A 23,983-nucleotide genomic window follows, 5' to 3' on the forward strand; every position below is an offset into this window, starting at 1 on the left:
AGGAAATATATATGTTATATACATTTAAGACTGATTTAAATTTAACTCATTACAGATCCGATATTCCAACATCATCGAGAAGAATCAAATATCATTGGGTCATCTTTGGGCAGTCCTGTTTCAGAAGACTCAAAGGATGTTGAAGATTTGGTAAACTGTCATTAGGTAATTCTTAGAAACAGGTAGTTCAGGCAAAGAAGCAACACTGTTGATTACAACATCCCCAAAGAAATAGGAGAAACCCCCAAGAGGCTTAACTTACCATTCCTCTGGCTTTTAAATACATACAGTGCTTAAGCCAAGAACAGTGTTGCTGCTATGACTTTTTGCCTCCTTTAAATATACCATCTGTGGTCTAGTCTTATGGAAGTATAGTATGGGAGGTCTAAAATACATAGATCCCTGTGATAAGTGCCATCTGTTAGCAGGGAATTTCATTCACTTCAGCCACTGAGAAAAGTTTTAAATCACCAAAGTTTAACTACTGTGTTTTAGAAATGGCAATATTCATCTCTGATGATCAGATATGAGTCTCTGTCCAGTCCCAAGTAAGCCTGTTTATATTTCATCAACATGGTCTGGAGTTACCAGTGACCTTCTTCAAAAAGATTATCATTAGCTTGAGACTGACCAGCATACAAGGACACAGACCTAGGAGGTGATTGTACTGCAGTTTCCTTTGGTTTTACTGATTGCTGGCATTGGGAGCTGATTCAAGCTGGGTAGAGAAGAAAGCATTAAGAGATAAAAAATATTCACTACAGGTTTTTTTTTATTATTATTATTATTACTTTAAAGGGACTATGAATGAGGGTAGTGTCAAAACTCAGTTTTCACTTCTTCAGAACCCACTGTCATCAGTTTACAAAATTAGCACTTTGAAGAAAAATGAAATGGGAAGGAAGTAAAGTTCCCTGTCTTATACTATGACCATTTCTTACGTGTTTTACAATATAAAGTATCCAGAAAATAATTAAGGAGGGTATCAGAGTTTGCTGTTCACTTAGTGCATTAGCTGGTGAGGGTGTGATAAAACTTCTCCCTCTCGGGCAATTTTAAAAAACAAAATTTGCTTCTGTACTGAAATGGAACAAATCAAGAGTCATCCCTGTACTAGAGAGGGTTAAACCAAAACTAGCCTCTTAAAGCTTTAACAAATATGACTCTATGGAAAAGTAAACAAAAAAAACAACAACCTTGTATAAATTATTTTATTTATTATTGTAATTAGATCTTCACAATCAAATTGTCTTTTCACCGTCTCTGTTTTGTTAATGTGAAAACAAATTGTAGTTTTAAGCAAGAGTTGGTTGCCTAGGGAACAATAATTGTATATTCAGTTTAACAGAAATAAAAGAATATTTGTCTTAAAATGCAAGATTGTTTGTTACATAGCCTTTCGCCATGCCATTACATTATAAAAAATTTCAATTTCAAAAGTGAAAATTACTTGTGCTATTTGAGCTTTAAGGGTTGGAATGTTTAAGTGCAACATCAGCTCCTTAAAAAAGCAAAGTGATCTATATAAAGTCTCCCCTGCAAGAGGGAATTTAGATTTACAGTTAACATGAAAATCATGTATCAGACTTGTGCAGGAGATTCTTCAGCATACCTTATCCAGCTTTTATTCACAGTCCTAATGTATAGCTTTGAAGAGACCTGGTAAGTATTGTCTCCTTGGCAGCCTCACTTTCCCACATCATGGAAGTACAGGTTCGCACATATACATAACATGGTGATAGAAAATAAGATATAGTAAATTAGATTTCTAAATTTCGGTTCTAAGTCTCCTTGTCGATACCAGTAGATCTAAAAGAAGAAGAATTAAATACAAATTTAAGTAATAGCCATTGGTTCAAGTATTTAAAATACAACTAATTATTTTTCCTCTGGATGAGACAGATTTTGTATTAATCTACATTCCTGGGACTTAATGCAGCCAGAATTTAATTCTCATTATCATTCAAGTGGTACCACCAAGTTTCCATATCCAAAATCATACTGTTCCTGTTTGCTCAGTTAACACTGTTCTATGTTTAAATCAACAGCATCCCCCAATCATTTGGCAAGCATTCAAAAATGTGTACCATTTGGATGTTTCAAATTTAGGGTGGGCAAAAGTAGGTTTGCAGTTAAGAGTATGCCAGAGTTTATTCTTTTGTATATTTTCCCATACAAACAAACCTATCTTTCCCCACCCCTTCATATTTAAGTAAAAAATACAATTCCTTTAGATACTGGAAGGGGCAACAACGTTTTAATTCATATACAATTCAGACTGCCAGTACAAAATTGGGCTTACATATGCATGTATTTGGTTTAAACTAAATCACTGTTAGTCACTTCTGGCTTTAAGCTGGGGATGGGAGGAGAGCATCTCTGGTAGCTTTGTTCCAAAGGCTCCTAAAGTGAGGTGGCCAGTCCTCCCCTCAGATCATAGGACAGCAGAATCGGTGCATTAGAAGTTTAGAGATCCTGTTTAATCTTAAGTTAAATGAGCATATTGCTATTATGAGTCAAGCCCCGTGTGAGTCAAAACAAATACTCTTAATGGGTTTACTGTGTTGATTCTGCCTCTCATCAAAGGAAATAAAATAATAACCAACTAATGAATGACTGAACACTTGGCAAATACCCAACTGAGGCCTATGACCATCTTTCTCACTTCAAAGAAAAGCTTTGTAGTAAAATTGAAACTGTAGTGACAAGGATACAACTGCAGCTCTAGGTTCCCCTGGAGAATTACTTTCATTTGGGGAGGTAAGCACAGAAATTAAAACAGACTTTTTAATTATTAGAAATAAATCCAGAGTGCTAGTGCTGTTTCTCTTCCTGTAAGAGCAGTAATGGCCTTTCCCAAAGCCTGCTGAGCCCAGTATGCAGTTCTTAAAGGAAGATAAGTAAAGTTCAACAAATTTTTAGCCACCTAAGTCTTTTTAAGTATTTCTTTTTTTTTTTTTCCATTTTTTAGCACCAAGGGAAGTTTCTCTTTAAGGTTACAACTTTGGGATTTAAGAGAAAAGGAATTCAAATTAAAAAAGAAAACCCTGCAATTAATACTGAGAATTCTGACATCGTTGGGGGGTGGGGTTGTTAATTAGAGATACCCTTTCAGATAGACCCAGAGCTGGGCATTTGTCCAGGCACAGCAACCTTCAGCCCTCCAGGATATTCATTTTCAATTCTAAACAGTACTCACAAGTATGCAGGCAGTAATACTACTCAAAGAGATGCAGACAGCAAAAAATATATTCAATGGTTTTGGAGGTGGTTGAGGGAAAACAAAAGCACTGATCAGCGTTACCTGTATGAAGAGAAATTAGGCCTTAGGAGTAATTTGGTTAGACAATGTAATATAACATATACTTCACATTGTAAAATGATATCACCAGACTTGCCTTATGGAATGTTAATTTTAATGTAATGTTTAATAAAATACTTGCTTGACTGTTACTTCATTTAGTACTTCCTCTTTCTAACTTTTTCCTCCTTTATGGAAGGAGACAAAACAAAGAGCAGTATAACTAGCTAACCTTGAAATAATCTCTTAACAAAGATTAAAAAGCATCTTAGCCTCATTCCTAGGATTAATAATTACATTGGGAAAAGTTCTAACCTTTTTGTTATTTTGAATACTCCCAACAACAAAAAATATGACAAATATGACCAAAACTGTTTTTGCTTAACATTTTGAAAAAACAAATTGCCTAAAATTTTCTTACATTTAATGAATATGCACCACAGAAATGTCACTCTCAGACTATGGGAAATAGCTTTGTTTTTTTATTTACTGTGATAGCACCAACCTATATTATTCAGGATGAAAAATTGCTGTGTAATATGACCAAATATTTTTAACCCAAAATATGATGAATGTGCTTTAAGGAACAAAGTAAATTTAAGATATTAACAAAAAAAGTGCTGACCTGTAGGGTATGTACAGAAGGGAATTGTGGTAGACACTGACACATTACTTATTTACTAGGCATACTCAGAAAAAATAAGTTATTTGACTTGTACTATTTCACATATCCAACTATGTATGCAGGTGGAAACCAATTTAGCTACTCAAGTTACTAATTGCAATTTTAAGTGGTAATAAAATTGAAAAGTCTTAATGTAATTATGACTGGAATGCTTCACGTGCTGATATGCTGGCCCCTTTTAGGTATTTTTTTGAAGAGCTAATTGAACCACAGTACTAAAGTTTTTAAAACTTTGGCTAAGAGCCAGGGTGAGACACAAAATAAAGATACTTACTAGAATCAATAAGGATGTTAAGATGCCAACAACTAAATTGATGATTCGATCCTGAAAGAGAAAAGAGTTTTTGAGCCATATGGTAGATCTATGGCACTTTCAGAAAAGTACACCACCAGGCACTGCATGATTCGAATGAAGAAACAATGACCCTGCCCCTCTCTTTACACATACACAATTGCCAGAAAGGCAAAGTGTACTCCGCCACCAAAGTGGAAAAAAGGTACTCTGGGAAGACAGGGATGTCAATATAAGAAATACTCAAGCCTGTAGAAAATTTTTGAGTTTATTTGAGCCAAATTAATAATTGCCAGGAAGCAAAATCTCAACAGATTAAGAAAATGCTCCAGAGAATGCCAGTTTTGCACCTTAGTTTATACATTACAATCAAAAGAGGAGCCGTAAGTGGGTTATGGGTTACATGAAATCTATTTGTGACAGATTAGGGAGGCCGGAGAAAGCAAAGCAGGGAAACCTCTGGGATTGGATAAAAAGTAAAATGGTAGACATACTTGTTTTACATAGGTGAATATAGGATGGTTAACAGTCAACAGTTAACAATGAGGGATTTGTGGTCTCCACAGAGTGGTGCCTCTGCTTTGAGGGGTCTGAAAAAAATTACTTTGACATTCCAAAGGAATGTTGTTATAGATACAAAAAAAAAACAGGCTTATTGGTAAAGGTGAAAACTGACCTTTGTCAGGGAAGATTTCTAGGACAAGACTACCCACCATAAACTGCTTTTAGTTAAAGTTTTAATTTAGACCATCCTATGTTTGTAAGGCCACCACACGGGCCTCCTGAGATTGTCAGGTTTAATATATGGCCCCTTTTCGTCCACAGGGACAACTAATGTTTCTTGACAGGATCGGACATGTTTTACACTCAAGTCTTTTGAAGATGGAGAAAGATTCGATGGGGAACATTGAGGCTTACAAAAAATCTGTGTGCTATTAGAACGTAGGAGCAGGAGCAAAGAGACGGAGCCCTGGGATGGCCTAGATCCTTGGTGAAATGAACCAGACTGTAGTGATGTTAATTGCCATCATGAGTTCTTTCCAACTTATTAAGTGGGGAAAAGTCTGACTGCTTTGTCTTTCCCATCCTCACCCCAACAAACCACAATGGTTTCAAAAGCTGATCTAATCCAATCTTAATTTTCACAGGTTAAGGTAGGCCCAGTGAGTGTGGTTAAATAGTGCCTAAAGTCACACAGCAAGTTAGAAGCAACTTCGAAACAGGGTTCCTAAATCAGATCCTCTGATTAGATTTAGCTTCAGTTATGGGGACTAAAAAAAGTTAAATACTTGAAAAGGCTAGATTAGCACCTCCCTAGAGGACAGAAGTTCTCTCACTGCTGACACAGCTGATTCTCATAGCCACTTGGCCTGGAGGTCAAACCCTCCCTGGAATTAGCTACAACAATCAAGATTTATCTATAAGACTGCGAACAAAGACCACTAGGGGGTGCACCAAGGAAGCATAACAAAATGCGGAGACAAAGAAACAGGACAAAATTGTCAATGGAAGAAATAGAGTTCAGAACCACACTTTTAAGGTCTCTCAAGAACTGTTTAGAAGCTGCCGATAAACTTAATGAGATCTACACGAAAACTAATAAGACCCTTGATCTTATATTGGGGAACCAACTAGAAATTAAGCACACACAGACTGAAATAACGAATATTATACAGACTCCCGACAGCAGACCAGAGGAGCGCAAGAATCAAGTCAATGATTTGAAATGCGAGGAAGCAAAAAACATCCAACCGGAAAAGCAAAATGAAAAAAGAATCCAAAAATGCCAGGATAGTGTAAGGAGCCTCTGGGACAGCTTCAAGCGTACCAACATCAGAATTATAGGGGTGCCAGAAGATGAGAGAGACCAAGATATTGAAAACCTATTTGAAGAAATAATGACAGAAAACTTCCCCCACCTGGTGAAAGAAATGGACTTACAGGTCCAAGAAGCGCGGAGAACCCCAAACAAAAGGAATCCAAAGAGGACCACACCAAGACACATCATAATTAAAATGCCAAGAGCAAAAGATAAAGAGAGAATCTTAAAAACAGCAAGAGAAAGAAACTCAGTTACCTACAAGGGAATACCCATACGACTGTCAGCTGATTTCTCAACAGAAACTTTGCAGGCCAGAAGGGAGTGGCAAGAAATATTCAAAGTGATGAATACCAAGAACCTACAACCAAGATTACTTTATCCAGCAAAGCTATCATTCAGAATTGAAGGTCAGATAAAGAGCTTCACAGATAAGGAAAAGCTAAAGGAGTTCATCACCACCAAACCAGGATTATATGAAATGCTGAAAGGTATCCTTTAAGAAGAGGAAGAGGAAGAAAAAGGTAAAGATACAAATTATGAACAACAAATATGCATCTATCAACAAGTGAATCTAAGAATCAAGTGAATAAATAATCTGATGAACAGAATGAACTGTTGATTATAATAGAATCAGGGACATAGAAAGGGAATGGACTGACTATTCTTGGGGGGGAAAGGGGTGTGGGAGATGTGGGAAGAGACTGGACAAAAATCGTGCAGCTATGGATGAGGACAGTGGGTGGGGAGTGAGGGCGGAGGGTGGGGCGGGAACTGGGAGGAGGGGAGTTATGGGGGGAAAAAAAAGGGAACAAATGTAATAATCTGAACAATAAAGATTTAATTAAAAAAAAAAGTTAAATACTTCACATACATATGTTACTAATATTAATTATGCAGATCATATATATGTTTTAAGTTATAGAAGTTGTTTGTAGAGTTCACAGAATAAGGTCATAAGGACTTAAGACCTGATGAGCAAACACTACTCTAAGACCAATAAATACCAAGCAGTCTTATTTCTGAGAAAACTGAGTAATGAATCAGTAATCTCACAGATTGTTTTGGTGAAGTTTTAGCAGAGAACAGCAGGATATGGAATAAACAAAAGCTCAGAGATGGGAAGGGTATAGGAACCAGCACAAAAGAGCAACTGAACCCTCATTTCATAGTGAAAAATAAGAAGCCAAAGTTAAGAGGCAGGCAGAGCCGGGAGGCAAGAGTGAAAGAAAGCCAAGTATTATATGGGGTGTGCCTAATCTAACCAAGGACAAGCCTCTGTCCAGACCAAGGCCAGTGCAATGTTACATGGTACAAAGGAAACTGAATACCTGCCACACCCTTTCTAACCTAGGAAGGCTCAGACCATATCTTATCACCGCCTCAGCTAGAGGAGCCTACACAGCACATAGTAGCCTGGAATTCCAACCATTTTTAGAGAAGAGACCCAGGGGCTGATAACTGGTCACTATTATTCCCACACAACACAAATTTTAAGTGTGTGTGTGTTTAACATAAATGTGTATATGGATCACTCTACCTTGTGAAAAAGGTGCATCTAAACTCTGATGGTCTACGCTGAGAAGTCAAGAGTATCTGCTCCCATCTATAAGCTCCAGGGATTTGCAAAAGCTTAAGGAAGTCTGCATACCTTCCAACATTCCTCTTACCAGTAGAAAGAAGCCAGTGAAGATGTTCAGGTGAGAAGTAGCCAAGAATCACTAATCTCCAAACAGCAAGTTGCCAACCGGGGTGTGTGTGTGTGTGTGTGTGTGTGTGTGTGTGTGTGTGTGTGTGTGTGTTGGGGGGTAATGGTGAGGAATAGTAACTATGCCAGAAGTTTTTGCATATCTTTTCTAAAAGTCCTGGGATGAAATGGTATGAGAGTCAAACAGGGTCAGGGAAATTGAAAACTTGCCCAAGTTCTCAATATCAATGAGTGATGGAGACAGAATTCAATGCCAACAGAGCAGATTCCATTTATCTTCCTCACTGGAAGAGCAACCTAGAATGCTACTGCTGGTCTAGACAAAGATACCAAGTGGCAGTTGACACCTCAAAAAGCCTATTGGCCAGGTATTACAGTGTTTATCTTCCAGGAATGAAGATTTCCTCATAAGATTGTCGGACTTATCCACGTAAGCTTAACTGGTTTTAATCACTCACGAAAATATAGCTAAACTAATGACTACTACCCTGCTTGCCTTCTAGACAGTTCACCAAATGGAACACTGAGGCATCTCCATGAATACTGATTATTCGATTGTTACATCGCAGTCTCTCTGGACTCCCAGGATGGGATGAACTATTTGGCAAAGGGCAGGAGTTTCTCACAGGGTATTTTTTCTCCAAGCCAAGACCTTGGATTCAGACCTTCTGCTATCAAAGTAACTATGAGTCCAGGCCAAAGAAACAGTTAACTTTGGAAGACCTCGCACTCTTAGGCTCTTCTAAATGCTTGCTACCCAAAGTGTGTTCTGTGGGCCAGCAACACTGGCCCCAGCTGAGAGCCCGTGAGAAATGCAGAATACTGGGCCTCACTCCAGAACCACTGAATCAGAATCTGCATTTTACCAACTCCTCAGGTGACTTCTGTGCACTGCTCTAAAGTTTAGATTCTAAATGAAACCATTTTGAATACTGATTAAGTCCAAGTCAAAGGTGAGAGACCTTTCCCTGGGCCCAGAGATTGTTTTTCAGGGCTTTATTAGCTCCCCCAGCTCCCAGTCTCCAAAGATAAAAGAATAGAGAACAACTAAACAGCCAATTAATTAGTATTTCAGGAGTTTTAGAATTGATAGGCTCCAAATCAGAAATAGAGCACTTGGGGAAAAGAGACTACTGAATTTAATCGTTGCTGTTAATGGAATGAACTGAAACTCAGATTATTTCCACTAGTGTAGCTAGTCCCTATTATTCTAATTTCTCACAGAAACTAGCACTATCTCCTCCCCAGTTTTATTACCCTTTTCCATCTACCAATACCATTCTCCCTCCCAGAGCCTTAAACTTGCTGCGTATTTTCACTCCCCAAGGAAGCCTGACAGGACCAGAACCAGCCTCGATCCTTCCCTGCAGAGGATAAGACAGGGAATCGGTGTCCTTCCCAAAGGCAAATACTCGGCAACAGGCTGAGTCTTAGCTCATATACATGCAGATATGAGCACATGAACATAAAAATATACATGTACAGTCTTGAGAAGGATTCTGATATATAACCTCACAGGTTATTTGTTCATTTAAACATTATTTCAATTTTTCAATAAAAGAAAAATCCATCTACTATATTCCAGATGCAAACACACAACAATGAATAAAACTGTCTCTACCTCCAGGAAGTTTACACTATCCAGAGTGCCAGAGGGCACTTAGGAGAAAGGAAGTGAGGTTCCTTGGCCATCAGGGAGGGAAGAGCAGTAGTAGTAGAAGCCACATCTTCATCTTCCTTTGAAATGGGGAGGAGAAAAAAATGGACATACATGCAAATGGCTTCTACCTGTCAAGCAAGTAAGGAACACCTTATCTCCTTTTACCAATGGGTAACTAGATTCAATGACACAGGTAATGGTAAGGTCTCCTATCCAATGCTTTATACAAAATGCAAGCCTAACCAGCAGTTCAAAGGTCTAAGAATCCTTACACCAATACAAGTGGTCCCTGAAACTAGAGTCAAAAGGCCAAGGTTTTCAATGGCGTTCTGCCACTGGCTAGTTATGTAACTTTAAAAGGATCCCTTAACCCATTTGGGTCTATCAAATCAAATGATCTCTGGTCCCTTCCTGCTTTAATTTATGGCTCTGGATCATCAGTCACCACTTGGGCCAGAGGAGAAGGCCAACTCCCCAGTAATCAAAAAGTAGAGGAGCTCCCACCCAATCTTGCTTGGTCAGTCATTAGCCAGCATCTTGCTACAAGACAGTGAACCCCAAACCGATTTCAAATGCTCAGCTGTTTAATGATGGCTTTGGAAGGAAATGGGAAATAACATCCCAAATAACCAAACCTGGCAATTGTCCTCAGCAACCTGGAAACACCCTAGTAGTCAGTTTGAAATGCTAAGAAGAGTCATATCATGTTTGGCCTTCTATTTCCACAGCAATTTATGTTTTGCCTCCTTCCAAATGGACTTAAGGACTTGTGCTACTATAGTAAAACTCATAACCCATTTAAGCAACAATAAAAAGAGCAAGAAATCATTTCTAAAGGGGTTTTGGGAATGAAAAGAAGAGTTTGCGGGGGAAAAAATTCACTAAAGAAAACTCTTCTGCTTTAAGTTCAAATGTTAGTAGGAAGATTCCTGGCAGCCAAGTGGGATATTCAAGGGGGTTTATAAGTTCTCACTAACAAAAGCAAGCATGCTGGGTCACAAGAGGCAAACTTCCCCCGAAGCAGAGTTTGTTGCCTGGGTCTGCAAATACAGGGACAGAACATGCAGCTACTCTATACATAGTAGTTCCTTATATTGACCCATAGAAAAGCCAAAGGCATAATGTTCCCAAAGGAGTAAGGTGTGGGGTAGGAGGTGCGATGGCTGACATGCCACACTCCCAATGTGACTGCTTATCCTTCAGAGCTCAACTCAAACATCACCTCCTGAACACCATCCTCTGGCCCCTCCCCTCAGGACGTGAGCTGTTCCTGTCTCAGGGCTCCAGGATCACACTGACAGCATTTTCCTTACAGTGCCTCTCACAACACAGGCTACTCTCATCACTCACCTTCCTCAGAACAGTGAGTGGCCTTGCTGCTCCAAGAGGGACACCCAGCAGCACAGAGGCTAGGGCAGGGGTGGGCAAACTTTTTGACTCGAGGGCCACAATGGGTTCTTAAACTGGACCGTAGGGCCGGAACAAAAGCATGGATGGAGTGTTTGTGTGAACTAATATAAATTCAAAGTAAACATCATTACATAAAAGGGTACGGTCTTTTTTTTTTTTAGTTTTATCATTTCAAACGGGCCGGATCCGGCCCGCGGGATGTAGTTTGCCCACGGCTGGGCTAGGGCCTGGTCCTGTTGCCCAAAAGGACATGTCTTTGCCAGCCACGAAGGCCCCACATCTAACGGAGGCTCCAGGCTATGGAAATCATCCATAGTAACCAGCCTGAGCACAAGCCCAGTTACGCGTGTTCTGCAACAGCAGGACCAGCACGGGTGTGAGAGGCATGACGGCATTCCTGCTGAGGAGCTCGTCCTTCACGCCAGTGGAGAAGCGGAGCAAAACAGAGAAACCCCTTGCAGAAGAGAAAACCCCGCATGGACAACGCCACGAAGACATTCCCTTCCACACTCCAGAGAGACGGTGGGGAAGGGGTTAACAATGAGAACTCCATTTTTGGTGTTACAGGACTTCAGGTTTAACGGACAAACTTTCCAGCCCATATGTCATATGTGAAAATTAACACCCTGTTAATTTTAAAAGGCTTTTAACCAAAGTGTGCCTAATGATTAAATTAACAGGGTATTTTTGTTTTTATTATTAATTCACTTATTTTTAACATATTTTAGCAAATAGGCCATATGTTAAAAAAAAACACTATTTTTTGCTGACATAAATATTACATATCTACAACCATATCCATATTTAAATCCAAGAGTCACCACTTGTAAACAATGTTCAGTGAATGATTAGCACATGATCACACTGCATCGGTTCTGTTGTCACGTGGTGTGACTTTCTGAAGCAGTTTTAACAGGTGCGGATGATGTTCCCACGTGATGCTAAGCCACGCCCCAGCCATGTGCATTTGTTTACTTGCAGTGACTAGTAAATGCACACATTTACTAGACCTATTCAGTATAAATTTAAAATTACAATAATACATAGAGAAAACTTTTCTGTGAAATTAAAACTTCCATAAATACTTAATTTTATTTACACAAATATGTCTACAACTAATTTGTCAAATTTTTAACATAGGCATTCGAAAAACCTACTTTATTAAATAAAGGACTTTCAGCTTTAATGGAAACCCCCTTGACCGAATTAGTCCTTTATATCAAGGTTTTACTATACTTCTTTCTATGCAACTCCATAAAAGTCCTTCTCTTCAGACAATATCACAGGTAGCCCTACAGACCCGCAATCCCTCTCCAGGTGTTCTCAGTCCTACAGGGTCAGTCTTCACACCCAACCCCCACCCTGAAAGTCTGTCCCATGTGAGCACCCTGTCTCTGGGACTATAGCGTTCTCCCATGCTGGATTTCCCTTGCTGCCTATCTCTCTGAACAGTCTCCCCAACAGAGCCCCTGCTACCCACATCTTATCCCACATTCGCGGGGTCAGAAGTGGGGGGGCAAGGCATTCCCTGCTCCCCAGGCCAGGCTGACAGGGTAACTTCAGTAATATCCTCTGCTATGGTCTGAATGTTTGTGTCCCCCGCCCTTCCCAAATTCATATTAAAATCTTAAGGCTCAATGTGACAGTTTTAGGAGGGTGGAGGCCTCATAAATGGGATTAGTGACCTTATTTAACAAATGAAAGGCTCCAGAGAGCTCCCTAGCCACTACTGCCATGTGAGAATACACTCAAAAGTCTCCAACCCAGAAGAGGGCCTTCACCCAGTCCTGCAGGCACCTGATCTCAGACTTCCAGCATCCAGAACCATGAGAGAAATACTAGTCTATGGTATTCTGTTCGAGCAGCTGGAATGGAATAAAACATCCTGTTTCTGAAACGTATGTGCCCAAGCAGTCTCATGCCAACTTCTTCCGTGACCTCAATTATTTCAGCACCAGCTTTGCCACATCCCTCTTCCTCCACCCCTCTGCTCTACTGCCTCAATCTGGGCTTCACCCACATCCACTGACTACACCAACCTCTGGCTGTGGAGTCAGCAGTTTCAGCAATGCACAGAAGACTTTCTGGTGGATATGCTCATCTGCTTTTGATGCTTTGAAAACCCAGCCCGGAGTCACCCTCAACACCCCAGTTGCTTCTGTGCTGGGGTGAAGCCTGTGAAACTTCAAACGGTCCTAACTTAACTCCCAGTTTACTCGTCAGCCGCCTCCTCGGCACTATGAGGTCCTGGAGGCTAAGGGTCATGTCTGCCATGTGACTGAGACAGCAGAGCTGCCACTACCCAGAGGGGAGACAATGTTCTTCTGATTGTACAAAGGTGTCACCGTATTGGTGGGAAGTGGCACTGGTCATTTCCCTCAGCCAATCGCAGTGCCCAGCATAGACTAGATGCTCAAATATTACCTAAAAGAACAAACTAACTGAGTTTACCATAAATTCATGTTTTTGGCTGAGCTTTCGCTGTTTTTCCATGGCCTTTTATTTGGGTTGACTCTTTGTCTCTTTCAAGAAAGTAGTTAGAAGCTCTACCTCAAACAGGTTCCTGGTACCACTCTTGAAGACTATACAGCAGCAGAAATTCTTACACACACAAAAGGCCACAAAAAAGAGGAAAACTCCTCCCCTATTTTCATTCGACTCCTGGCTGGAAGAGGACCAGAAGGTGATCAGTTTCTCTGCCAATCCTGCACCCATTCTCTGGCTCAATTAATTATCTCTGTCCTCATCTCTACATTGAATTTCTTCCTTCATGGAGTTTTGGCCTCAAAAACCTCAACTCCCTCAACATTAGAAGAGCCTTCTATCCATCCTGTTTCAGCTTTAATGTTAAGCATTCATTCTCCACCTTTTTTCACATGCTACGTGTTAGGAAGTTAGGAAGAAAATAAAACAGCGTAAAAGAAGAGTAACCAGGGTGGAAATTGAGGGCTTAGTTTTAGTCAAAAGAATCTCCTCGGATGATGTGACATTTGAGCAGGGGCCTTTATAAGAAAAATAAATGAAACATGCAATGACCTGAGGGAAGGATATTGCAAACAAGCCAGTACAAAGGCCCTGAGGCAGAAGTGAGCTTGGGAATTAAAAGGAAAAAAAGAAGGCCAGACCCAGCTGGTGTGGCTCGGTGGTTGAGCGTTGACCCTTGCACCAAGAGGTCAGTGGTTCAATTCCTGATCTCAGGCTCATGTCCAGATTGCACGCTCAATCCCCAGAAGGGGGCATGCAGGAGGCAGCTGATCGATGATGTTTCTCTCTCATCAGTGTTTCTAGCTCTCTCTTCCTCTCTCTCTACCCCTCCCTCTCTAAAATAAATAAATAAAAACATATTTTTGTTTAATACTACTTTTTAAAAAAAAAAGGCCAGGATGACTGAAGCTTAATAAGGAAGAGAGAGAAGAACAAAGATTTGTTTAATGCCTATCTTCCCTGCAGTACATCTATGCTCCATGAGAAAAGATGTACTATCCAGCACATAGCACATTTCCTGAAATGAAGTATGCACACAATGAATAATTGAATAAAAAAATAGGTACATGCACACTCAACAACCTAAAGCCTCCAGAAGAAAATCATACTCCTTAGCACAGCATTCAAGGCTCTCTACCCAGCCCTGCCTTCCTCTGACCCTGCCTCCCAAGTTCAAGAGTCCAGTCACAGTGGAACCGTCACAATGCCTAGCCACTTCCTATACTTTCCAGCTCCTATCCCTTTGACACAAGCTGGACCTCCTGCTTGGGACTTCCGGTCACCTCCTCTTGTTAAGTCTTAGGTCCTGCTTCCAGGTCTAAGATTCAAAAACCCTCCGATCTGACGTCTCCAGGAGAATTACTCCCTTCCTCATGCTCCCTGGCACTTTGCTCATCCTTTTATTAAAGGGTTCATCCCTCCCCCTTATTATCCCTAGCCCACACGTTCTACGGGTCACTAAAGATAGTGACTGCCTTGTGAGGGAGAGAGAAGAAAAGCAATCTATTCAGCATGTTTGACATGTCCAAAGGGCATGACCTTCCTTCCCACCTTTGTTAGCCTAGAAGGAGTGATTCAGACCCTTGAGCCATATCCAACAATTTTGCAATTTGGTGTCCAAAGTTCTTCATTTCCCGAACATAAGGGTTCTCATACCATAAATAAAAGGCCAATTCTCAGAAATGGTTTTCCTTTTCTTCTTCCAAATCAATTGTCAGGAAAGCTCTGGAAATGGCTGGGTGGCACGCTTAAGGGGCAGCCCTCTGGAACACACCTACCGAGAGGATGTGGGAGGAGGTTTGGGCCCAGCTGAGCCAGTAGGTTTAACCTGGGTCCCCAGAGGTACCTGGCTCTGCCTCAGCAGGGGCCTCCCCTCACGCTGGCACCAGGGACAATCCTAGGGACAGCACCCACTGGGTGGAGAGTGAGGGGACACCTTTTCTCTGATCAAAGGTTCTACCCTTCTGAGACGTGCCAAAGAAACACCAGACTGAGCGGTGCCAGCGGATGCGTGAGAAAGGATTTATGAGAATGCAGGCACGCCCACACCTGACAGTCTCACGCTCTGAACTCTCAGTGCATCCACATCCTCCACGGCTTTGTGTAGCCCTGAACACCAACTTTCCCCTCACTTCTCTCTCGACACAGTAAGTACACAGACATTTTTACATGTTTCTCTTATAGCACAGATTCACATTTTGAAGTAAGTATCTTCCCACTGTGAATGTTTTTGTATACCCATTCTGCCGGATTCTCTTTCTCACAGATACATGCCCTTGAAATACATTCTTTTCACTGAAGCACCATTTATGAAAATCAGATTACAGTAACAATAGCAAACAAACGTATTCCATATGTTTAAGAAGCAAATGATCCCTAGAGTTGGCAACCATAGGAAGTGCCCTATTTTTATGTGCCAACGTTCAGAATGAGAGCTATATAGTAAAGGAGTCTGAGGTTAGGAGATGACACATGACTTAGAGTTATTCTCCTACCATATGCCTGCCTTGCAAAAGTCACTTAACTTTTAGGCCTAAATTCCCATATTTGCACAATGGTCAAATATGCAAGGTTGCTGTAAGGTTTAGGAGATACGACACATAAAGTGTCTAGGACAGAGTAACTGACATTAACAGAGAATTGGTAAATAGTTGTCAATATGGTGTTAGTGTTATTTCTACCACACCTAATGCCCATCTTCCCAATGAGATGAGGCTCCTCAGAGGAGATGTGTGGGAGCTGAGTGAGTGCCATGCCTGGGACCCAATTTCTAGGGCAGCCCCAATTTCAAATGCATTCCATAATTTCCACAGAAACACATGTCCCTATGGCAGTTCAAAAACATGGTCAGCTATACATGGTCTATGGATTGACCCTAAGGTAAAAAAAAAAAAACAAACTTAATTTGGTAGACCCAGCCTATTACCACAGACCTGAAAAACCCACCTACAGAAAAGAAAACCCAGCAGACCATCCACTTATGAAAGGCCAGGTATCAGTTTAAGTGTTTTTATGCAATACTGTATGTATTCCTACTACCAGCCTTTTTGCGGAAGCTCAGCAGGGAGAGGGGAGAGTAAGGACCTTAACTGCAGGAAAGCCTGAAGCACCACTTCCCGTTTTGGTATCAGCATTCCAGGTTTCTTTCTGAACACCAGCTTCTGCCTGTTACTGTTGTTCCAGGAGCTCCCAAGAATGCAGGTTACTTTTTGGTGATGCCAGATTATCACTTCACTGTAAACCCAGTATACATAAAACCAAGGGCTAGGCAAAGCATTGTGCCTAGTGCTATGGAGAAATGAGGGCACAGCCTCCTCCCCACAAGGAGTGTATACTCTGGTCCAGAGACAACCTATATATAAATCCCGCAAAGCACAAGGAGCAAGTGCTGGAGCGCCTCTGACCGCCAGGCTTGTAGGAGGCAAGTGTGGCTGCAGGCTGGTGGTAAGGAAGGCTCTGAGGTGGAGAAGTAGGCTGAGCAGAATCCATAAGTTTGGAGAAGACAGGGCAGGGTGCTACAGAAAGGAGAACATTCCCAAGACAGGGAGGCAGCTAAAGGAAACGGGTCCATGAGAAGGTGCCAGCCTGGACTGGGCTTCCATGGAGCCTGGGTAAGATCCAGGATGTCAGCCCTCCCTCTGCACCAGCATCCTCTGAGGAGCTTTCTAGAAATACAGATGCCTGAGCCAAACCCCCAGAGAGTCCCAGTCCTCTGATCTGGGAGTGGAGAGAGAACACTTATTAGAACAGGAAAGAAAAAAGGCATGGCCAACCATCTGCCTGAACTCTTTCTCCAGCCCAAGAAACTGCAACTAAAGTGAGAGGCAAGAGGACAACTGATCTGGTCCCTTGGATGACTAGCTCTCCTCTGAGGACCACCCCGAAGTTCTGTCAAAGGAAAGAAGCTAGAAACCCTGGGAGGACAGCCTTTGGGGCACTGGGCAAGGGAACAGGCAGCTGGCAGACACAACAATATGAACCACAGCTTTTTCTTAATAAAGCAGCAACCCCCTTACCCTTCACCCCTCAAAAGGCAAGAAGTAGCCCTCTAATCTTACACTAGTGTTTGCAGAAGCCAAATGCCCCAAGTTTGAATTGCTCGAATTGGACTACACATCAGAAAAAAACCTTGTTTTACACCTTAAAAAACAACAACAACAACAACAACAACAAAAAAATAGGAAGAGGGAAGGGTACATGGAACTTTTGCCTTGTAACCAAAAATCTGAGACTCGGGGCCCAATTCCTTGCCCCCTATACAGAGGTTCCCCCTCCAATATTACCTGAGTCCAGTGATGTGCCTTCCTCCAAAGTCACTCTTCTTATATCACATCCAAGTAGGAATAAAGGGAAAAGAACTGTCACCACCCTTCTTAAAGGATGAATCACGTACTTGGTGATTAGTGAAAATCAATAGGCTGGTCTGGAAACCGGTTTACACTACCTCCCACCAACTGCACTAGGTTTCTCCCCCAGACAGAACCATCCCCTCCTTCCCCTTTGAGGTTCACCAGTTTAGACTGGCTAGAATGATTTCTGATGATCGGGCAGTGAGCTAGCAAGTCAAGACTGCCTTACAGGCCCCAAGGATAACTTAATGCCTATCCATTACATAGAAAGATTACCCCAAGTGTGTGTTGTCCTAAAGCAAACTTCTAAAGGTAGCCCTGGGCAAGAGAGGGGGGACTACCTCCAGGTTATAGTTCACACTAGGGGAAGGAAAGGAGAAGCAGGGTATGGAGATTCCTTGAGTAACACTTTCAAACCCTAAAAAGTGTCTCTTGAATACTCCTGGGTAGGAGGAGGGGGAGATAAGAATTGGGCAGGGCATTGTGCCAGTGCTAAAGACTTGGCCACCAAAGCAGTACAAAAAGCACTACTCTCCAACTAGAGTCCCAATGAAAATAAGCTTATTACAGGTTCTGAGAAGTCCCACAGACTATGGAACCACCCTAACTAATAGTCCACTTGCTTTAAGACTGGGCTGTCCAATACAATAGTACTCTAACTACATGTGGTTACCGAGCACCTGAAATGGGGCCGGTCCAAACTGAGACAGGCTGTCTGTAAGTGAAAAATACACACTGGAGTTCAAAGGCTTAGTATGAAGAAAAATTGTAAAACTATATATTTCCATTTATACTGATTACATAATAAACAACTGTATTTTGATTATATATTAAAATATTTAGGATGTATGGAGTTAAAACTAATTTCATCTGTTTATACTTTAAAAAATGTTTGTTGTTGTTAATCCTCCATTGATTTTTAGAGAGTGTATGGGGGAGGGAAACATCAATATGAGAGAGACACATGGATTCTGCCTCCTGCACACGCCCCAACCAGACCTGGGATCAAACCTGCAACCCAGGAACATGCCCTTTCCTGGGAATCGAGCCAGTGACCCTTTTGTGCATAGGCCGATGCTCTTAACCACTTAGCAACACTGGCCAGGGCTGTTTATACTTTTTTTAAAAATATATTTTTATTGACTTCAGAGAGGAAAGGAGAGATAGAAAAAACATCGGTAAGAAACATCAATGATGAAAGAGAATCATTAATCTATCTACTGGGGATAGAGCCGGCAACCTGGGCAGGTGCCCTTGACTGGAATTGAACCCGGGACCCTTCAGTCCGCAGGCTGACGCTCTATCCACTGAGCCAAACGGGCTAGTGCTGTTTATACTTTTTAATAGGGCTACTAGGACATTTAAAATCAGGTACGTGGCTCACATTATATTTCTACTGGAGAGTGCTTCTTTAGAAATGCGAAGCTACGGCACAGGAAAAACCTCAGATATCCTGGATTGCCATGGCATTTGTGCCAGGTCTGCTTTTCTTCTAAAAGAGAGGTAATCTATCCCAGAACTTGGGACAGATAAAAAAGATGAAAAAAAGCACCCAGACATTCTGACCGGGGTATAAGATAGCCCATTTAGCATTATGTAATCCCAAAGGTATCAAGGAATGAGGGAAATACTTCTTAGAAAAACTGAACAGCTTTCCTTCTTTGTCTTATCCCTTAGATATCTATAATAATAAAAGCATAATATGCTAATTAGACCGATGTCCTTCCTGATGAAGCCGGGGCTGGGAGGGAAGCCCGGGGCCTGAGTGCCTGCCAGTGGCTGGAGGGAAGCCAGCCAGGGTCCTGGGTTCCAGAGGGAAGCCCGTGCCGGCAGCCGGGGAAAGAAAGGCCTACTCTTGCACGAATTTCGTGCATCAGGCCTCTAGTTTATGTAATAATAGAGAACTGGCTACTTTTGCCTTTCATTCCATGACTCTACCTGTAAAGTTATTCCTAAATATCGTGCTAAAGAGTGAATAACGTTGGAGTTCAGTGAGTGAAATCATTGTGTGCAGCCAGGACAGAGGAAGACAGAAGTTCCCTCAGGGACTGCCCCAGAGGGTGCTGCTCAAGGCCCATTGGGTTATATGTTTATTATTCCCTAGTAGATCTCACTGTCCTTCACTCACTCCATGACCATGGGTGACCACTGCACCAATTTCCTGTGAAAGGGTAATAGGTAGGTGAATGTCTACCATGCTTTTGAAGTACTATACCAGTCAACTCACGAAAGGGAGCTGGTAAAACCTAACCAGAGAGCTAGTTGTGTGGCCGAAAAAGGTAACCTGCTTTGTGGTTCAGCTTCCTTAGTTCTAACAAGAGTAATAACACACATCTTACCAAGGAACTTGAGGATCAAAGGAAAGAAAGCTGAATCCTAGCAGTTGCTGGCACTAAGCAAGAACAGTCTCTTTCTAGACTCCTCTACTCTGTGGGCTTCAGTCATCTCTGCCGTAAAGTTAAGGTCCAGACCTTTCTAGATTTAAAATTGAGGAAGTAAGCAGGACAAATAGGTAATTGCAGAATAGCCACAGAGATGTAGATTACAACATAGGGAATACAGTCAATAATACCAAGATAAATAGGTGTAGGGCCAGGCTAGGGGACCACGCTGTAAGGTATATGATTTTCTAACCACTTTGCTGTACATCTGAAACCAATACAGAATAATATCACATGGAAACTAATTTAAAAATACATTTTAAAATAATAAAATTGAGAGACTGTATGGCCAGTTGTTATAAGGTAAATAGAAGGACTCAGAAGATCTGTCACACTATGACAAGAAGTGGGTTTTCCCTTTTCTAGATTTTTCTCCTCTAAAGTACTTCACTAACATTGTCACTGTGAAGTGGCTGTTGTGTCCAGTTTCCTGGCATCTGAAAGAGAGCAAACTGGGAACAGCTGGATGCAAGTGCCACTGAACGGTTTCTCAGGGCCCCAGGAATCCCCCCTGCTCGTCAGTGCCTGTCCTGGAGGGGACTGCACCACTGCAATGTGTCCTGTCCTCTCATTGTTGAAGCCCCCTTCCTGTGCCTCGCCCACCTCAGGTCCCCAAGTAAAATCATTGGCTGTCTTTGAAGATGGATTCCTCTCCTTCTTCGGGCCTACCACCTACTTAAACTACCAGGTCTTCTCCATCCTCAGACCATCCTTTCTCTGTTCTGTACCATTTCCCCACATCCAATCATTCTGAGCGCCCATGGAGGGCGGTCAAAGGAGCTGTGAGTAGCTACATCTACTGTTAAAATGCCTAAAGCTGCCTGAGTATTATCAGGGCTATATACTCTTGGACTAAAATGTATTCAATAAACAGAGACATATTTGGAATAGCAGTTTCTGGACAGATTTCAAATGGATCACAGGCAATAGGAAACTTAGTCATTGACTATTTAGGCCCAAGCAAGAAAACATCAATATTTTTTTTTTAAATATATTTTATTGATTTTTCACAGAGAGAAAGGGAGAGAGATAGAGAGTTAGAAACATCGATGAGAGAGAAACATCGATCAGCTGCCTCCTGCACATCTCCCACTGGGGATGTGCCGCAACCCAGGCACATGCCCTTGACCGGAATCGAACCCGGGACCCCTCAGTCCGCAGGCCAACGCTCTATCCACTGAGCCAAACCGGTTTCGGCAACATCAATATTTCTAAGTATCTATATAAATCAACAAGTCCAGTCCTAGTCGGTTTGGCTCAGTGGATAGAGCGACGGTCTGCGGACCAAAGGGTCCTGGGCTCGATTCCCATCAAGGGCATGTACCTTGGTTGCAGGCTCCTCCCGGGTGAGGGCCCTGGTCCAGACTCATGCAGGAGGCAACCAATCGATGTGTTTCTCTTGCATTGATATTTCTCTCTGTCCTTCCCTCTCTTCCACTCTCCCTAAAAATCAATGGGGAAAAATATCCTCGGGTGAGGATAAATAAATTAATCAATCAATCAACAAGTCAATTACCAACCAAGTCATCTACCTCAGTACTCGGGGGCTATGGGCCTAAATGAGGTCAGAATCTGCATCCCACAGAACCCCAATCTGTGTGCCAAGGCCCATGGGGGAAACAGCTGGTCAGCCAGATGCCCTGGGTCTGATCCCTTCAAGCAACAAGGGGCCTCCATTCTCCAGGCTCCAAATTCCTCTTCTAATCAAACTCCAGTTTAGAGGCATCCGTATCTAAAAGCTCAAAGCTACCCTAGGGTCTACCTCAAACCGCCCAAATAAAAGTGACCGGTGTCTCCTCTGACCCCTCTATGCCCCGTCATAACACAGATCTCATGGCATCACGTGGGTTTGCATGTTTCCTCCACCCAGCTGGGTTCCTTGCACCCCCATGGCCCCACCACATAACGCTCGATAACGCGAACAGAAAGAGAAACATCTGCTGGCCTAGAGCCATCCTTCTCAAGCCAGGTGCACCGCGGGCTGCGATAACGCAAAGCCACACGATAACCAAGGAGCATCTCCCTCGAGTTCAGGCTTAAAACATTTTCTTCCTAGGACACTTTAAGAGAAAGCAAAACCCACATGGCGTGCTTTTTTTTTAAGAAAATAAAATAATAATAATAAAGTAGTCGTCTCCTAGCAGGCTGGCAGCTTCCAGATTCAGGCCCCGTCCCAGGCTGCGGGGTGTACAGGTCCCTCTCCTGCCCGGCCGAGGCTGAGAAACCCAAGAGGAGGTGCGCTCCCAGGCACCCAACTTTTTGAGAGACTGAAAGCAATTTGTCGGGGGTCAAAGGCCACCCGCGCCACTTTTCCAGGTGAAACCAACAACAGCGGCAGCACAAAAACAAGCTAATCTCGCCCAAACGACTCAGAAGGACAGTGCTGAGGCCGGGGACGGGCGCTCTCTTCCCCGCCTGGCCCAGGACGTCCCCCGACGAGGCTGGTGAGAAAACAGACTCTGCAGACGCCTGAAATAACGCACCATGGCCGGATCGGTCCCGAGACCCTTGACCGCTTCCTGCAAGGGCGCCAACCAGAAACTCTCACTTCTCGCCCCGGCAGCCAACGAACCGTTAATGGCCCTGGATCAACAGTAACCAGAGGCGCCGCCGGGGCGGGGGCGGGGGTGGGGGCGGGGGCGGTACGGAAGCCGGGGGCGCACAGCCGACGCCTCTTGCAGGTCAGCTCCCGGGCGGGTGCGCAAACGCCCCCGCCTTCCGCGCTCCACTCAAGGGCCCCAACAGCCCAGAACTTGGCGAACTTCCCTCCGAGCCCGCCGCCAGGCTCCAGGCCACCCGCGTCCCCGAGAGGGAGCCGAGTGGCGGGGCAAACACCTTGAGAGGGAGGCGGGGGGGGGGGGGGGGGTGGAAGAGCCGGCTTTCTTCCTCCAAGTCCCTCCAGGGGCCGCGCAAGGGTCCCGCCAGGACTCGGGACGCCAGGCGGACACACAGACGGACAGACACCCCCGGGCCAGGAGCCCCTTCCGCGCTCACCTTGGCCGACGTCTCTCCGAACAGCGGTCGGTTGTCCAGACCGCTGGTGCCGTAGGTCCGGGTAGAAAAGTCCTCCATGTTGGGGCTTCTTCGCTGTCCCCAAAGTCACTCAGCACCGAGCCAGCATTCCCTCCCGAAGGGTCAGGTCCGGGCTCCCCGCGCCGCCTGCTCAGCGGGCGCGCATCGCGGACCCCGGGCGGTCCCGGCGGCGCGCGCTCAGGCGCGGGGGGCCAGGCGGCCCCGCCCGAGCCCCGCTCGCCGCCGCATCCTCCGCAGCTGCCGGGGGAAGTGAAAGGAAACACCTTTGGCCGACTCTGCGCGGGAGGGACGCCCCCGCCCGGGCAGCGCCACTTCCCCAAATCTCAGCGCCGCACCGGCCGCCCGGCAGATCGCTCCCCGCCCGGCAGACGGGCGTCCCCCTCGGCCCGGGACCCCGGCCCGCTCCCCAACCCACCCCCACGCCGCGAGCGCGCAGACCTTCGGGCCCCGGGGAAAGTTTTCCGGGGAGAACTCGGGACCGGGACCGGCCCCGGCCCCTCCTCACCACCGCCTCCCCCGGCCCCCAGCGGCGGGAGAAGTGAAGTTAGCGGCCGAGCAGAGCCGAGAGCTCCGCGGAGCCTCCCGCAGCGCTGCGGGCGCCGGCCGGCCGCTCGGATCCTCGCGCGCGTGGCATTACCTCCGCGGCTCTCCTCGCGCTCCGGGCGGAGAATCCCGCCTCGGCCCCGCACAGATCGGCAGCCCTTCCGGGAAACCCGCGCCCGCAGGCCAGACCTCGGCGCCCCCGGCCGGCCGCCCGCACGCTGACGAGTCCCGGCCGCGCTCGGGACCGCGGCTGCCGCG

At 44.1% G+C, this 23,983-nt stretch overlaps 2 protein-coding genes across 9 annotated transcripts in view; one reads left to right on the forward strand and one right to left on the reverse strand.

Annotated features, from left to right (window-relative positions):
* Positions 1 to 1,373, forward strand: part of DMTF1 (cyclin D binding myb like transcription factor 1) — a 46,079-nt gene extending 44,706 nt beyond the window's left edge. For all 6 annotated transcript variants that reach the window (XM_059712180.1, XM_059712186.1, XM_059712183.1 and 3 more), the window contains one exon: positions 56 to 1,373. In XM_059712180.1, coding sequence (XP_059568163.1) covers positions 56 to 165 — 110 coding nt within the window. In that variant the 3' untranslated portion in view covers positions 166 to 1,373. The remainder of the gene's footprint in view (positions 1 to 55) is intronic.
* The window catches only part of TMEM243 (transmembrane protein 243), a 44,923-nt gene extending 21,154 nt beyond the window's left edge, over positions 1 to 23,769 (reverse strand). Inside the window, exons 1-4 of one of the 3 annotated variants that reach the window (XM_059712188.1) lie at positions 23,621 to 23,769; positions 23,144 to 23,419; positions 4,261 to 4,311; positions 3,200 to 3,304 (exon numbers count right to left, since the gene is read on the reverse strand). In XM_059712188.1, the coding sequence (XP_059568171.1) occupies positions 3,200 to 3,304; positions 4,261 to 4,311; positions 23,144 to 23,221 (234 nt within the window). In that variant the 5' untranslated portion in view covers positions 23,222 to 23,419; positions 23,621 to 23,769. Of the gene's footprint in view, positions 1 to 1,193; positions 1,810 to 3,199; positions 3,305 to 4,260; positions 4,312 to 23,143; positions 23,560 to 23,620 lie in introns of those variants that run through there. The other 2 variants (XM_059712189.1, XM_059712187.1) reach the window with 2 other exon arrangements.
* Between the last annotated feature and the right edge of the window lie 214 nt (positions 23,770 to 23,983).

The sequence above is a fragment of the Myotis daubentonii genome, chromosome 10 (genome assembly GCF_963259705.1).
Source record: "Myotis daubentonii chromosome 10, mMyoDau2.1, whole genome shotgun sequence".
NCBI classification, from domain to species: domain Eukaryota; kingdom Metazoa; phylum Chordata; class Mammalia; order Chiroptera; family Vespertilionidae; genus Myotis; species Myotis daubentonii.